The sequence below is a fragment of the Eucalyptus grandis genome, chromosome 5, assembly GCF_016545825.1.
Source record: "Eucalyptus grandis isolate ANBG69807.140 chromosome 5, ASM1654582v1, whole genome shotgun sequence".
Taxonomy (NCBI): domain Eukaryota; kingdom Viridiplantae; phylum Streptophyta; class Magnoliopsida; order Myrtales; family Myrtaceae; genus Eucalyptus; species Eucalyptus grandis.
The window spans coordinates 30,329,240-30,346,394 of NC_052616.1; the positions used below are offsets into that span (position 1 = coordinate 30,329,240).

General features: G+C 37.8%; 1 protein-coding gene across 1 annotated transcript; it reads left to right on the top strand.

The window, feature by feature from the left end:
• Window positions 1-2,670: 2,670 nt before the first annotated feature.
• On the top strand, window positions 2,671-6,334 carry LOC104444900 (zinc finger CCCH domain-containing protein 48). The gene is made up of 8 exons (XM_039311872.1): window positions 2,671-2,791; window positions 3,419-3,878; window positions 4,050-4,235; window positions 4,352-4,453; window positions 4,750-4,896; window positions 5,097-5,279; window positions 5,695-5,792; window positions 5,890-6,334. Exons 2-8 carry the CDS (start codon window positions 3,444-3,446, stop codon window positions 6,059-6,061), a joined length of 1,323 nt encoding a protein of 440 aa, XP_039167806.1. The 5' UTR covers window positions 2,671-2,791; window positions 3,419-3,443; the 3' UTR covers window positions 6,062-6,334.
• Window positions 6,335-17,155: the final 10,821 nt, after the last annotated feature.

Sequence of the window (17,155 nt, forward strand, 5' to 3'; positions counted from 1 at the left end):
TGAAAATATCTTGCCTCTTTAATTTTTTTTTCTTTTCAAGTTTAAAACAATGAGAGAAAAAAGTTGAAAGAGATAAATATGGGAGAATATATTTGAGATGCTTACTTTTTAACCATTTTGTACTTTCAAATTCAAATTCAAATTCAATAAACCAAACTTTATTGGTAGAGCATGAGACATGTGACAGAACCATGCCTTATGCTCTTGCCACGTGATGATCATAGAAGTAAAGCGAAATCCCATCAAGCTATTTTATTCGAAGAGATAAGTATTAGAGAGTATATTTGGAATACTTTTTCTTCATTTGTTTTGTCCTTTGAAATTCAACTCAATAAGAAGATAAAAATATTGAAGATAATAATTTATAAAACAATGTGATTTGCCAGATGGCGATCACGGGAGCAAATACTTTCCTGGCTTTAACCAATTTTTGCCAGAGATCTTATACCCCACGGGATATGTCAAAGTACAAACACCGAATTAAAACACATAATTCATACTCTTATAAAATGTATTTCTTCTCTCTCTCTCTCTCTCATGAGCTGTGGTGACGGTGGAGGAAAAATACGTTACGGCCCTGAATCTCGGGGGATAGGTAAAGTACCTTTTGCATGTTCCAAAAGCAAAATTCCAAGACTTGTACATAAAAAGCTCTTCTATATATTTCGTCAAAGTCCTGCGGTCAGATTCTGCGATTCACAAACTCTCATGAAAAATTTCCTCTCTTTTAAGTTTTCTCCTCTAATTCTCTCGTCTTGGTAGGAAGCAATATCATTCAATCTTAAAGTGAATGGTGGTTTGACAACTCATTAGGATTTACACACCTCTTTCATGCAAGTTAAGTGAAGCTTCTTTGTCTCTGCCAGATCTTCAAGGCCTGGATCACATCATCCTCATGCGAGCTTTGAAACTACTGGAACACAAGGGGAAGCTGTCGATTTTTAAGGGGGCTTATGAGGATGACGATGAAAGCGTCGAATTCTCGAGTTAATTCAATAGGTTTTTTTTCTTAAGAGAAACATTATAGAATCTCCCTCCTACTTGGGACTAACTTTAATGTGCAAGGCAATAGGAGAGGGGTGCCAGGAGACTATGGAGGTGGTACTTCAATACCCATCTATTCCCTGGATCCGAAAAATGGCAACTTGAACTACCAATGACTCAAAAATTTGTGACATAGATGCAAGAAATGGTTTTGCAAAATAGTTTGTGGAACGACGCTTCATGACCATAGTTTGCAATGCCTTCAATGAATTATTTGTGAATTGAGTTATGGATAGTATTGTTGAACTGGAAGGCCAATCAGAGTAAATGCAAGCTTCGATAATATTAAAGGAATTTTCAGTAGGCAAGTGCGTCAAAACAAGTGGAATCACGAAATAACAAGTTTTACATGTAACCAATAGCTTTTTTACACAACATTTAGTACCTTTACATAGAAAACTAATTTAAACTACTTCATGAAATCAATGATCTCCCGGTATGATTAGTAACTTTTAATCTCATCCAAAAGTCATTTCAACTTTCAAACTTTACTTCCCAAATTTTATCGGAATGCAGATAAAATTTAGACAATGGAACGGATGGACAATATCACAATTATCCCATCCAAAGGAAGTCAAGATAAGAACAGGAAAACCGTCGGAAAGATTTTTGATCACCTTGTTTGGGAAGCTATGAAGCATGTGGGTGGGGAATGAGAAATCAGGGAAATTTTTCTCTGAGAGCCCCACTCATTCATTTTGTTCTTCAACCAAATGATGGAGAAAACCCACGGAATGGGAGTTGAGCAACTTGGTTAGACCATCATTATGAAAATGGATGCCACGCATGGCTTGAAGATCTATAATTTGTAGAGCGAAAGGCCAGAAAGTTGGTGTTTCTAAAAAATGAATAACTTAAAAAATTCTTGATTTTAATATTTATGTAAATATTTTGATTGTTAACAAAAAAATTGTTCAGGATAGATTTTATTGATAATGAAAATAATTTGTTATTTAACTTATTTTTCTAAGCAATGAGAACAATCAAAATTAGGAAAGCTGAATTGTTTTTTTGGTAAGGAGGAAAGCTGAATTGTTGATTCCGATTATTTTACAAAAGTTGAAAATTATGAAATAGATATTTTCCAGGAAAGCGATTCATTTTCTTGTTTTTTTCTGAAAGATGTTATGTTCTTTATTTTAATAAAATGATCTATTGTTTACTCATTTTCCCTTACCTCCTCTTTTTTCCACTAGATTTACTACATTTATATTTCATTCACCACGATACTTACAAGAAATACACAAGTAAAAGCACTTTCCACCCTATTTAAATTAAATGAAAATAATTTCCATCACAACCTCTTTTTTAACCTCATTTTTCTCCGGGCTTATATTTTCTCCGCCCTCTATTGTAAAATCTCTCTAACACCTTCGAATTGAAATTTAATAAAGATATTCTTATATTTATTGGGTTTTTTCCCCTAAATAGACTAAAATCTTATAGAAATTTACCTTTACACCATATTTATTTTTATTATTATTATTTTCTAACTTTTCCAAGTAGAAAATCAAGATACGACCCAAAAAGAGAGTATAAAATCAAGAAAAGCACCCGCGTGACGTGAACGCGCTTTGGCATCCTTATATAACAAGAAGGCCAGCAGGCAAACTCGAACAACAAAAAGCTCTCATCGATTTCTCTTCTTCTTCTTCTTCTTCTTCTTCTTCTCGATCGCCGCCGATCTTCGTGCTTCCGATTCGAGTGGCCCGATCGTTGGTTCGTTGCTTTCGTCGTTTTCGCTAAGGTTCGCTCCGCTTCTCTTTCCGACGCGCTCTCTCCGTATCAGTTTCTAGCGAAGTAGCGACGAGGAAGAAGTTCCCCCCGGTTACGGTTAGGGTTTTCTGTTCTTCTTTCGACGATGACGATGACGATGACGATCTACCGCTCGCCGCCGGAGGGTTTTCCAGGAAGTGGTTGCCCGCCGCTGACGACGGCGTTTGGTAGTCGTTCGCGGCGATTGTTAGGGTTTCTTAATCCCGAAGGAATCGGGGGGTTTTGTTCCGCCTTGAAGGAGGATCGGGAAATTAGGTTTGATTATTGGAATTTATGTTGAAAAGGCTCGGACGATGCGACGTGGTTGTCGACATCTACTGTCTCTACTTCGTTTTCTAGAATTTTATTCGCTTCTGCTTCTGCTTCTGGGTGAATTTGATTTGGTTGGAACCGAAACGAAAGAGATGGGAATCATGATGGATGGATGGATGGATGGAGATGTTTATCCATTCTCTTATAGGTCGAACATTGTTCGTATTGTTGGTGATAAGAGGAATTTAAATGCTTGGGATTGCTGACTACGGCGGACCTTGGCTTTTCTGCAAAGGGATCTTCTTCCCAAGAACGAGTTCTGATGCTTTGAGTTAACTTTGGATAGGTCGTTCAGTTCGGCGATTGATAGCATGGCTATTAAGACAGCAAGGAGTACTGTGGGTTGGCCACACGATTCAGCTGCTCGCTATAAAGCGCCAACAAGCCGCAGAGTTTGCACTTACTGGCTCGAAGGGAGGTGCAACCGGAATCCCTGTAGGTTTTCGCACGATGCATCTCTTCTGCGCAATGTTTACCATCGAGCTGCAAAGCAGTCGAGTCATATGGCTGAGGATTGCCCTGGGAGGAAGGGCCCTGAATCTAGTCCAGTAGTGAATTCAGCAAGTTCGACTTCTGGAGAGAGAAGTGAATCGTCCACAAATAAAAACCCTCTGAAGCCCCAAGAAAAACTATGCAATTTCTGGATAACAGGCAACTGCGTGAAGGGCGATGCATGTCCTTTCTTGCATTCGTGGTTTCACGGTGTTGATTTTGCTATCTTGGCAAAGCTAGAGGGCCATAAAAAGGTACCATTTAGAGATTAGTTTTTGCCTTCTGTGTTCTCCAGACTATAGCTGGAGAAAATTTAGTTGCGACTCTAATTTGTTTCCGTCCTTTTTCTAATTAAGAAGTCGAAATATCATTTGCCTGTCTGGCATAAAAATGGGTCTGGACTCACCTGATGCTTTTTATGACAGGGTGTTTCTGGGATAGCACTTCCTTCCGGATCTACTAAGCTCTACTCTGGAAGCAAAGACGGAACGGCTAGAATCTGGGACTGTCACACTGGTCAATGTGATCAGGTGATCAACCTTGGAGGAGAAGTTGGGTGTTTTACTTGTGAAGGTCCTTGGGTGTTTGTTGGCCTGCCCAATACTGTTAAGGTGAGCGGTTGGCTGGGTCTACTTTGTCCTCCGTTATTTTTTCCTTTTTATGGGGGAATTCTTGAATTGGTGAACTGCTGAACTCTAATTCATTGCTTCTCTTGTATTTCTTGTAGGCATATAATATCCAGAATGGTGCTAGCTACAATATCAGTGGACCAGTTGGACAGGTCCATGCTCTGGAAGTTGCTAATGACATGCTTTTTGCTGGAGCCCAGGTAATTTATTATTAGAAAGAATTTAATCAATTTAGATGATTCATCTGCCATAATATTGTCTAGTCCGTTTCTTTGGAATCTCGTTCCTCTGTGAATTAGCAACATAAGTGATATAAAAGTTGATGCCGAGTGTGAGGGTGGATTTTTGGTTCAGACCTGAAATTCTTGTCTTCTTCTTCTTTATGTGGGGCCCACCTGAGTCGGCATTCGTCTGATCACTGACTGCCTCATTTGTTGATCCTTGTGATGAATTGCATTGGCTTTCGATGATTATGCTGAACAAACTTTCCTTCTAGGATGGCACTATCTTGGTGTGGAAAGGTGGTAGTGAGGCCGATCCTTTTCAGATGGCTGCGCCTCTCAGGGGTCACACGAAGGGCGTGGTATCATTAACTGTTGGGCGCGACCGGTTGTATTCTGGTTCCATTGACCGGACCATAAGGGTAAGCTGGCCTATCTTAGATGTCTCGCCCCCTGATTTAATCTAGTTGTGTGTCCTGGGAAGGCATTACTTGGCTGTTGGAGTTTATGTTTTCTTTTGCATCACCTCTATTGGTTGCTACATCCTTTCTGTATTTTTCTGCCGTGCTGCGCTGTAATATCGTCCTGACCCCTCATGTCTTTCTTGTTTTCTTCTCCGCAGGTGTGGGACTTGCACACTCTGGAGTGTGTTCAGGAACTTGTTGGACACCCTGACGTGGTGATGTCACTTCTTTGCTGGGACCAGTACCTGATGTCCTGTTCATTGGATAAGACAATTAAGGTCTGGGGGGTTGCCACTGAAGGAGGCAGCTTGGAAGTTGGCTATACACATCATGAGGACCATGTATGTTGCTTGCTAATTTTTTTTTTTTTTTGGGGCACTCGTGTGGATTAGGGTATTTTGTGGTTGATGATGGTACTGTAGGAAAAAGTGTAGATTATAGAGGGTGAAATTGTGTTTTCTTTTATTGTCCTCATACGTGCGAAGTGCATGGACCTGTTTTACAATCTAAGATCACAAAGATGCGCCTTATTGCTTTTTGGTTTTATTCCTGCAGTTAAAATTAACATGTGAATAATGTAAGCTTTGTAACATAGCCATACTGTCAAGTACCTTCCGTGTGCTTGCTCTGTGCGGGGAAGACATGAATTTTCATCTTACACCTGTTGGTGTTTTGTCAGTTTCTTACTGTGCTAGTCTCATGGAAGTGATGTAGTATCATCTGTTGATGTTGCAAGTTTCATTTTGTCTTGCACAGGGTATTCTTGCACTGTCAGGGACAATTGATGCACATGGTAAGCCGGTCCTTCTCTGTGCATGCCTTGACAACACCGTTCGGTTGTACGAGCTCCCATCGTAAGTCCAAATAAATTCTCTAATTGGTTTGACATCCTGTCTCTCAGTGGGACTGTTCTCTTCTTCTGCTTGGCTGACTTTGTGCATCGTACGCCAGGTTCACCGAAAGGGGCAAGATATTCTCAAGACGAGAAGTTAGGACTCTTCAAACAGCTCCCGGAGGCCTATTCTTCACGGGAGACGCTGCGGGGACACTGACCGTTTGGAACTGGTTGGATCGTCCAAAGAGCCAAAAAGAGCAGCTTCCTCAAGCGATGGAGTCATGCTAAGTAGAAGACAGAATCAAGCTATTGACATTGGAGTTCAAATTTCGCAAGGAAGACAATGTCATCTATGCTACGATGCAACTGGGATTGTGATTGAGAGCAAGAAACGGGACGGCTGTACCTACTTACTGTCTGCCCCACAATACCAGTTTTTGGTCGTCTTTTTTGTATAGACACTGATTTTTTTGACAGCAACGGCTGGACTTGTATATGATTCCTCATTAGTAATTGAAATGCCTTTTGCTTGTCGAATGGAAACCCCTTTTTTTTTTTTTTTTGAGAGAGTTTACAGTGGAATTCTGATTATCTTTTTCTCTGTACGTTTGTTAACGTCTTATTACTGAATAAGAGAAATTAAATAGAGGCGCTGAAAATAAATTATGAACAAACTTTACTTCAAAATTGTTGCATATGCTTCTCACTCTGATGAAAAGAAATTCACATCGCGCAGGCTGACTTCCGTATGGATAAAAATTGTTCGATACGAAACTGATGAATGAACTTCATAAGCTTGTGACACCCCATGTACCCTTGAACGTGGATTGAAAACTCGTACGTTTTTTTTTTCGGTCGGTTGAATGAAAACTCATACGTTACACACCAGAATTCAAGTGAATAAGTCTTTTAAATTAAAACTGATACACGGTGAGAAAAAAAAAAAAAAAAAAGCTGATACACGCGATTTCATTAAAGCTTATGAAACTAATAAGAAGCTCCCTCTTCAAAGGCATCAATCCATTGAACAATTATGAGAGTGTATTAGCTCAGCAAAGCGATTTCAGAGGAATGCAGAAATGTGAAAATTTGTAGAATTTACATTAGGAAAATTACTAGTTAACATCTATTGATAATGTACTTTTACATGTATTATCGCGTCTGTATTAGTATCATTTGGGGTTATAGCCCATTGAGGATAGAACAAATCAGACATAAAATGTATAAACTGGACACAAGCTGCTTGAAACTTTAAATTAAAAAATTTACTTATACGTATGTTAAGGAAAAAAAAAAGAAAACAAGATCTTAATTATAGCTTCTTCTTCATGAATTTTTAATTTTTTTTTTTTTTTTTCAGTTTAGAGTATGTAGATTTCCTCATTTTAGCGTTGAATTGTTTAAAGGTCATTCTCATTCAATCCTTTAAATTGCTAAATTAAAACTCGAGATCATTCCTTTCAGTCCAGTAAACATGAGATTTTTGATAGCCCACAAATTTGTATATTATCGATGTAATATTTTTACCTTGACTTAACACACATGTCGAAAAGATTTATTTATTTCATCAATTAAGCATTTTGGTGAATAAATTAATCTTTTATTTGGAAACAATAGAAGTATAATTAATCCGTCATAAAGCAATCTCAAAAAGAAAATTCTTGAAATCATTAAAACGAATGCGAATGGGATCTCGAAATGAATATGAATGCATAAAAAAGTTTGTTTTTGCAAACTAGCCCTTGAAAGATGCAGATAAATGACAATAACTAAAATTGAAGGCTTTCTCTCTTTTTGGTGTCAAATTTGAGCTTGATGGTTTTGAATGATTTCGTTCAACATTTCTGACTAATCTTACTTCCTACAATGGCAAGAACACTGAAGTATGAGACCAGTTGTCAGTGTGTTTTACGATGACAAGTGCCATTTCTTTACCTCCTCGTACTCTATATATCCAATTTTGTAGAAAAGATCCATAATCGTTGCTTAATGTCTCTGCACTCTTTACCATCTCAATAAATCAATCATCATTTCTAATCTATAGGCTAGGAAATGAACCAACTCTAGCAAAACGTTTTATTATGTATTATCATGGTCATCTTTGAAGGAATGCACGCAGGTTAAGTCATTACAGTGCATCTTTTATTACCAAAAGACTTTTTGATCTTCGCAAATGCTTCTGTACCATGGATTCCAAGCCTCATTGCTTGAAGGCATCTTTAAAGGTAGGACATATTAACGTTTTACTATGTATTATCATGGTCATCTTCAAAGGAATGCGACCGCAATTCCAAAATTAATAGCGTGCATTAAAAGTAAAATTGAACTTGTATTATCATGGTCATATTTATATCGGTTGATAGTTATGGTATAAAGTTTTTTTTCTCGTCCTACCATTTGTTGGACACAAAAAGAATTTTAAATTTGCATCATCAAATTCATATTGCATCAACATAACTAACACTATCTAAAGCGATATAAGCAATTATCCAATTCATCAATTGAAAAAAAGAAAAAAAAAAAAGCATTACAAGAGATAGTCAAGCTTTCAGTCAAATTGCCAAGGGAAGACCAAGTAAGCAGCTACTTTATAAGCTCTCGTCTTTTTCTTAAGAAAAATGGCCAATTAAAGTGCCAAATTTGACTTCAAATTAGCTGGAGGAGTTTGCGAAGTTCAAATTACTAAATAAAGCACAAACAAATGAGTGAAAACAACAAGCAAATTGTATAAATTGAATTAGAATGAATGGCTTACATTCTCGGAGGCTTTGTTTGCTCAATGAGTGAAAGTGAACATGAACTGCAAATAGGGATGACTGTATTATGTTTAGAAGTTAAAAAGTTTACAGATACATATGGGAAAGCTTTTATAATCAAAGATGAGCATCGGAATTGCAAAACCTAATCTAACTTGAATTCCAAATTCAAAGTTCTATTCTAAATCATCTTATTACAAATGATCATCCCTTCTCCATATCTTCATTATCAAAATATGATGTATTGCTACCATTTAGTTCTTATTGTATCTTTAAATAGACCAGTCAATGAAGAATCGAAACATGGTTTGTAGAGGTTTCCCTCTAACAGTCCATGACCAACAGTCTCACCATGACGAGAAATGGAATGACTTTTATTCTCGAACTTAAACGTATAATCATAAGTGTCAAGTTTTTGAAATAGAAATTAAGTTTCTAGTAAGACTAAGAACATTAATTGTATCAACTAAATCCAAATTGAAACCACCCTCCATCCAATACCAAACAGAGAGTGCTAACAGCTTCAACTGGAACGTTTTCTCCATTTCCCGTGATAATGCTATGGTCCCATTTATTTAGATTCTTCCTTGAAAAGTATCCCTACAATGAATTAGTTATGTGTAGAGTCGCACCCGTATCAATCCATCATGTATTTAAAGGAGCATCAACACTAAAGGAGCATCAACACTGTAGAACTCATAACAAACATGACTTAATTAAATATTATTTTTCTTTTCCAACCACTGTCGAAATTTTGAGCATTCTTTCCTTACATGTCTTTTAACTCTACAAAAATGACACTTAGGACCACCCGATCCTTTTGAACCAGAAGGACCTACCCTGTCAATCATAAGGTTAGGAGTACCCTTGTTTCCATAATTGCGACCCTTGCCATATATCTTTCCTTTCCCTTTATTCAAAACAGAGGTAATTAGGTGAGCACCGTCAAGTTGTTTGAATTTTAGCCTTTCTTCTTCTTAGACACACATAGAAATTAGCTCACTCATCTTCCATTTCTCTTTTTGCGTATTATAATTGATCTTAAAAGGACCAAACTGTGCATGAAGAGATGTCATGACGAAGTGAATAAGACTTGAGTAGCCATATCATTCATCTGCATCATGTGCTCACGAACACCATTGATTCCATTATATTTGAGGGTAATCAGTTTGGAAATAAGAGCGATAGCTTGTGCCTTGGAAGTGCCCTCATACTGCTCCTCAATGTGAGCTTAGGTTTGTCGGGAATGGTTCCCCGGATAGTGGTCGTTATGGAACCTTTCATAATCATCATATATTCTATGGTTGGATCGCTCCTACTTTTCATGAGCAGTTTTCAGCTCATTTGAGCTTTCAACTATGAGTTCAGGCATAGTCCAAATCCATGACCCCAAAAATGAGACTTATTTTCTCTTTCCACTTCTTGAAATTTGTACTACTCGATTGTTCAATAGAGGAAAGATAACTTGTAACAGCAGCAAGATTATATGCTATATCAAAAAAATTTAATTCATGCACATTACTACCTTTAGAAAATCCACAAAAAATAAATAAAATAATTCAATTCATCATCACAACAAAGTGAAAAATAAACAGTTAATTTACATAGAATGATAAAATACACAAAACCTTATCAAAAGAAATCCAAAATTATCTATAGCCTTATGTTGGGCCGACTTTAAACACTTAAATTGGATTCTTTCATAATGTACCAGCAAATTTCTTGAGGCAATAATAAATCAAATTAAATCACCATTGGGCAGAATTAATTTGACTTGCATATTAGCAATTTATTTGCTTATCAGATTATCATTATACTCAAAATTAAATATCTTAACTTTTCGTTGGGCTAGTTACGGATTTAATCATGAGCATAACATAAGACTTTTTTTTATCATTATATAAATCTATTTAAAGCAATAATCTTCCATTGGGCCGATTATTGCTCAAATAGTTTAGAACCGCAATAAAGAATAAAAATATATACTTGACACTATTTACATAACCCAAGCCATTAACAACATTTGTTTTTCAAAATACATGTGTGCCGAATAAAAGAGAAGGTAACAACACAAAATTAGGTTATTCAATGGTTAGATCACAAAATGATAACCAGAATATACGAAAATATTTATTGATTTCAAATGTTTTGTTAGTAAAAACTCAAAACCATCTAAATCAAATACATTATTTGCATAAGGTATTAATTTTTTTAATTATCATTATATATTTATTCCATCATCAACGAAATACTATGAATCTATCATAAAGGGGTGAAAGATCATAATAAACATTATAACCATATTCATGCATTAAATAAACCAACGCTCTAATCCTACGTGTTAGAATAAAATGATCTTTCAATCACATAAACATGATATGAAATTAATAAATAGAGCATACCTGAATCAAACGTCGTCATTATTAATCGAACGAGTAAGAAGATGTGTTCCCATGAGTATGAATCTTCACCACTCTCCTCTATTGATCCTTTCGATGAGTGTGTATTTTCTCTCTTCAATTTTGTGAAAATAGCATAAGCATGATAATGGAATGCATTCGTTCTCCACCGACAAGAGATCTTATAGATAGTGATAGGACCAACCTTAGAGCTGCCAAATGTTAATCTTCCATCAAGATTTAAGATAGGAATTCTACATGCCTAATTAGATGTAAAAAATACATTGCCCATAATATATATTACTAAATTGGGCATATATCAAATATTAGATAATAGACCTAATAAGCCACATTAATGGGTTGGACCTCGTAAAGTCCAATAGAAAATAGTTGTGGAATACGATGTCCTACTATTTATTGTGCTTAGAAAAATAGCCGGCGCTAATCCTTTTTATCCAGCTTTGAATGAGAGGTTTGCAACAAATATGTCTCTCTAGATTGTATAAGATGTGACATCCCAGATTTTCGACCCTATTTTCTACTGAATAAATCGGGCATTTCATTGACGTGTCTATAGGGCTATTCTCAGAGCTGATCACTCTTGAGATAACTAGACTATCTGGAAAAATCATTAAGAATTTTAAGGCAAATAGACTTGAGAATTCGACCATGAATAGACTGCTCGACCGTGTTCATCTACTGAGATCATTACGGCACAGATGTAAATTGATTAGAGATCAAAGATAAGTCTGTTTGACGAAGATATGTGGCTAATCGTGGGTGACACCACTAAATTGAAAAATTCTTGTCAGCCAGCACTAGACTGATTTTCTTATTGTTTTGGTACCCTGTATCCGTATTTGAATCATCGAGATTTCCATGAAAATCAAGAGTCGCCAATGAGTCGAGTGGGTTCATTGTGGCTCGAAGAAAATCAACCACGGGTCATTTGCACTTAAAAATTTCTGAAAGCTACCCGATAGCCTAAGTCACGCTAAAAATGCACCAAGTGAAATTAACCTCGAATTGAGGTCCGATTTCAGAAATTAAAGTTTATATCATGTCACAATAAATTCTAGGAGTATTGACTCATTCTCAAAAAAAATTTTTGACACCCGACACTTTTTGGGAAAAAGTCGTTGCCGGGTCGTTTTTGTGCGGAAATTGCTAAAGATGGTTTTTGGTTGCAAAATTGGGAAGCAAGATGGATACATGGGTGAAGAAAATTATCAATGGAAGCATTGAGACATCAATTGAATTTATTAGAGGCCAAATGGGATTGGATTGTGATTGAGACTAAGCCCAATTGAAGAGGAAACCTTTGAAATTCGTAGCCCCCATCCATCACCACTTTTGGACCCCTTCAACTTATCTTCTAGAAGTGTTTTGGTGGAGGATTTGCAGCCATGGGATGTTGGCTTGGTGGACAAGCCTTTTTTTTTTTTTGGTCAGTCATATTTTATTCCTACTCTACACTCACTCGGACTTTTGCCCCGCCTCTTGTAGGGCGTGGGAGTCGAAACCCACTCCTGAAACTTACGCTTCCCCACCCCATCCCCCTGAGAAGGTGGGGATTTGAACCCCTCACCTCCCCCTTCCATGTTGGAAGGGTGGCCACTGAGGTGAATCCCAGTGGTTGGTGGACAAGCCTTTAGGAGACAAAATTGTGGAAAAAGCAAGCCAATAGGGCCCTCCAATTCTATCCTCTCCCTCCCTCTCTCTTATCTCTTCCCTCATCTCTATCCTCTCCCTCATCCTCTCTCTTGGTTGGCCAAAACCTCCATTCCCCCTCCATATTCGATGCCACCACCAGCAGAGGAGAAACCAGCAAGCCGCCGGACTGTTTTCCTCCTTTATTTTCACTTTTGCCGATTTCCACTCCAGCTGACCTTTCGGAAAAGATCTGAGTTGAAAGTGTTCCCGGATAAATCAGCGAACGAGTCACCCATCGCCATGAAGATGACATCCAGACCGTTCCAAAGAGCCCAACCTCAGCCCGAACTGAGCCGCCAACCATCTTGTACGGCCGCTGCAAGTCGTCGATCGCCGGTCCGCCAGTTTGCTGCCCACCTGTATTGTTTCGTGTTTTTCTTCATCTTTCTTCCATTCCAGCCTTTTCTTTGCCTATCCCAACATCTAATAAGATCCCCAAGACCCCCGGAACCGTTTCTTCGCTGTTCGGCCGCCGGTTGCCTCGCCATGCCTTCCATCGGTCTTGCTTTGCCTAACCGAGTTGTTTGCTTCTGTTTTCAGCCAAGAACAGACCAGGTTTTTGTGGGTGTCGCAATGACTTCAAGGCCCCTTTTTAGGTGCTTGTAGGCCTCGGTTCCTAGGCCCGCTTTTGTGAAAAGCGTTACTCGCGCTGTTCCGTCGAATTGATCCGACTTGCGCGTTATTCCGGTGAGTTTAACTCACTAATCCTCGATTAGTTTCTAATAATTCTTAAGGATTGATTAGTGTTAATTAAGTAGGATTATGTGGTTAGATTAAAGTAGATTAGTGATTATTAGTTAATTGTGATGCATATTAGGAATGTAGTTAGTGCATTTAGCTAGAGGATAGTCTATAGTATTTATTGAATGCATCCTGGGTTTTTTACCGACCCGTTTCGGGTTTCAATTAGGCACTACGGGCCTAAATTGGATTTTTAGTATTTATTTATTAATTTTCGAAATTAATTTAATTATTTATTTATTTTCCAAAAATTCAACCGGGATGGTCGGTGATCAGAATTTCGTGCTAATCATCGTGGTGCAGTCCGTTTATTTATTTGAGCTTTAAATCGTGTCAAATTGATTTAATGATGCATTTTTAAGGTATATTCTTAAATAATGCAATTTTGGCTATGTGATTGAGAATTGGTCAGGTATCGGTTATCAGTATCGAAAGTGAGTTGGTAAATTACTTGGAGAATGCATGTGGCTCGGTGAATTGGAATGTCACCTAGAAAAGACATGTGGCTCAGTGATTGGATATGTCATCTTGGCGAAAAAGTAACTTTAGAGAATGCACGTGGCTAGGTGACAGAGTATGGCATCGTAAAATGGGCGCATGGCTCAGTGATTTGATACATCACTTTAGCGAACTTGTGTCTAAGAGAATGCACGTAGGCTCGGGCATTGTAAAAAGGGCACGTGGCTCGGTGAATCGATACATCACCTTGGCGAAAAGGGTCGCCTAAGAGAATGCACGTGAGCCCAGTGAGTAAGTATGTTGTCTTGGAAAATGAGCACGTGGACTTGGGGACTTGGTATGTCATCCTAAGGTATTCACGTGGGCTTGACGACGAGATATTCCATCGTGGGGAATGTGTGGTACGGTTTGACATGTAATCGACTAGTTCGATTGATCGACGGTTCGATTGATGTTGATTTATTTGGGTGCCTATTTGAATTGTGCTTATTTGCAGGTTGGGACTAAGGCCAAGGTAAGTCTTCTGACTTGTGTTGTGCATAAGTAGCCCTAAGATCTATATTAGTTTACTAATCGAGTCTTAAGGGTAGAACTCATTGAGACGTTGTCTCACTGGTTATTATATAACCATTTTAGGCCTCTAGATGGCAGCACCTCCGCCTCCTCGTCCTCCTATGCATTTTGGTATTCCAGAAGAGATCACAGAGGAAGCGTACGACTTTCCGAAACACCCTCACCTAGAAGGACTGGCGTACGTTTTGGTAGAGTCCAAAGTCTGGGTTGATGTGGGTAGAGATGAACTGGTGCCTCATGAGTATCGATCATGGTATCGCCACTACCATGATGGGCGAAGAGAAGGTCCCATCCCGGAAGGTGATGTGCCCTTGTACGTTCTGGAGGCAGCATTCGGGCTAGGGACGACAGACCCTCAGGGTGGGTTAGTAGTGGACACTAGGGATCCCAAGCTCGAGGGCGATCCTAAGTCACCAATTTGTTCAACTGAGGGCGCTAATTGGAGCAAAGAGGAAGGGGAAATCGTTGAACCAGATGAGCCTGAGGAGGAGGAATTGGAGGAGGATTAGGAGATGGAAGACCCTAATGAGGAGCTTGATGAAGAAGAAGAGGAGGATCCTGAGTACGATCCGGATGAGGATTGAGATCCCATCCTGTTTTGCAAACTATGAGTTTTGATCGGTGTAAAGTAGATAAGACTCATGAATAGTATTGTATTAAATACTATATAGTTTGTTTTTGTAAAAGTGTGGTTGCAGTTTTCAGTTATGAAAAATATGACTTTACTTTTCTATCCCATTATTTTATTATTTGGGGATTTACTATATGCTTCCGCATGCGCATTAAAATGAAAGGGTCGGCGATGCGTCTTGCGACGTCGCTATTAATCGACCAGGTGAGGGATAGACGCGTGTTCGAGGATCGGGGCGTGACGTAAGAGATGCAGACTCTGGGCAATTTTTAAATCACCCCCCTTCTTCAATTACCCTCCTTATTTCACATAATCACTTGAACTCCTTATATCTCATCCTCTTATGGCACAATTTTTTTTTTTCTGTCAAAACACTAGAACCATTTTATTCATTCACAGCAGTACTACATAAGTGTTGATGACAAGAGTCAATGTCAAAATTAAGTGAAATACTACATCAATTACGACTTGGCTAAACTAAGCTTAAATGCTAATAAAGTGACTCAAATGCAACCAAAAATCACTTGCCCAAAGCAATTATTCAAAGCTATTCGCAACGTGGCTCTTGAGCATGCAACATGGTCATGTGCTAAATCTCTCACCTAAACCCCGTTCCAAGTGAGCTTATAGTAAAAAAAAAAAAAAAAAAAAGGAAGATCTTTCTAAGTACTAAGACCCACAACTTGTCCAACGCAAAATCGAGTTGAAAACCAACAAAATTTGGCCTGATATTCGCTAGATGATCACTATTCATTATGCACGAGAAACTTCAAATTGGTTTTGGACAAACCACAAGCTCAAATCAAATTCCTTAAAATTCTATAACTATACAACACCTTAAACTATCAAAACCCCATAATTTCTCAGTTTAATAACTCCAAAATCGAACTTTGAAATTCAAATTTCACTTATTTCCGAATTTAAGTCCTAATTCCAAAACTATTCTGATTATAGGAACGAAGGGTTTGAATACTTACTGGCACCGCAAAGTGTCCGGTGTACATGGAATCCATTTGTATCGTTCTTCTTCCTATTCTCCTTTCTCTCTTTTCTTTCTTTCCACTCTTCTCTTTCCTTCCCGTGCGTGTGCTTTTTTCCCTTTAATAGCTGAACATCCACTTTTCTTTTCATTCTCTTTTCTCTCTCTTTTATTTTTGTGGGACTCATCACTTTGACTAAGTTAAAAAGCAATTCTTACGAGCTTAAACTCAAGCAATAATTTTATAGTTTGACAGGGCAAAAGAAAAAGTAAATTGAAGCCCAACCGAGAGTCTGCAAGAAGAAAATAAAATTCACCAACAAGGATCGAGGAGTCTGTCCCGACACTATCGAATGATGAAGAACATCAAGAGTCAAGGAAAGGGGAGAGATTATTATCTCTATGAGATGAAAATGTGTGAATGAAGTTCACCGTGTAGATCGGATTCTCAGTTAGGATCTTCAAAAGCACCATGTCAAATAATATAAATTTCACATAATGAACTATATGAATCATATTCAGGCACCGCTCGATCATTCCAAAATAATGTCGATAGTAATCATCCTTCCAATAGAGAACACAATGATATGGTAGATACTATCAAATATTGTTACCAGAAGAATATGCAGTAGAGGATTGTGTAATTTTTATATATAAGAGGACATGAACCTATTTATAAGTTTTATAAGATAAATATCTAACGTAAGATAATACAATATCAATTATAATTAATTAGAATCAATCAAGCATATGCACAAGCGAAATAATACACAATTTTGAGGGATATGAAAAATCAATGAAAATATGAGAAATCTTGGGCTAATTCCATAGGAAAGCATCAACTTAAGGTCGAGGGACAAATCTGGCCAAAACTTTTTTGTCTCATGAAAATGCACAAACTTTAGGTCGAGAGACAAATTTGGCCCAAACTTTTTTTTGTCTTGTAAAAAAGCACTAACTTTAGATTAAGTGATAATTCTGGCTCCAATTTTTTTTTTTTTTTTTTGTCTCATAAAAAATCACAAACTTTTACTCATATCCAAAATCTAACCCCTACCATTAACTTTCTATTTGAAGTTAACCATATTTCAAGAGAAAAAGTTCTAGCCGTGAAGAGCACTATGCCATACA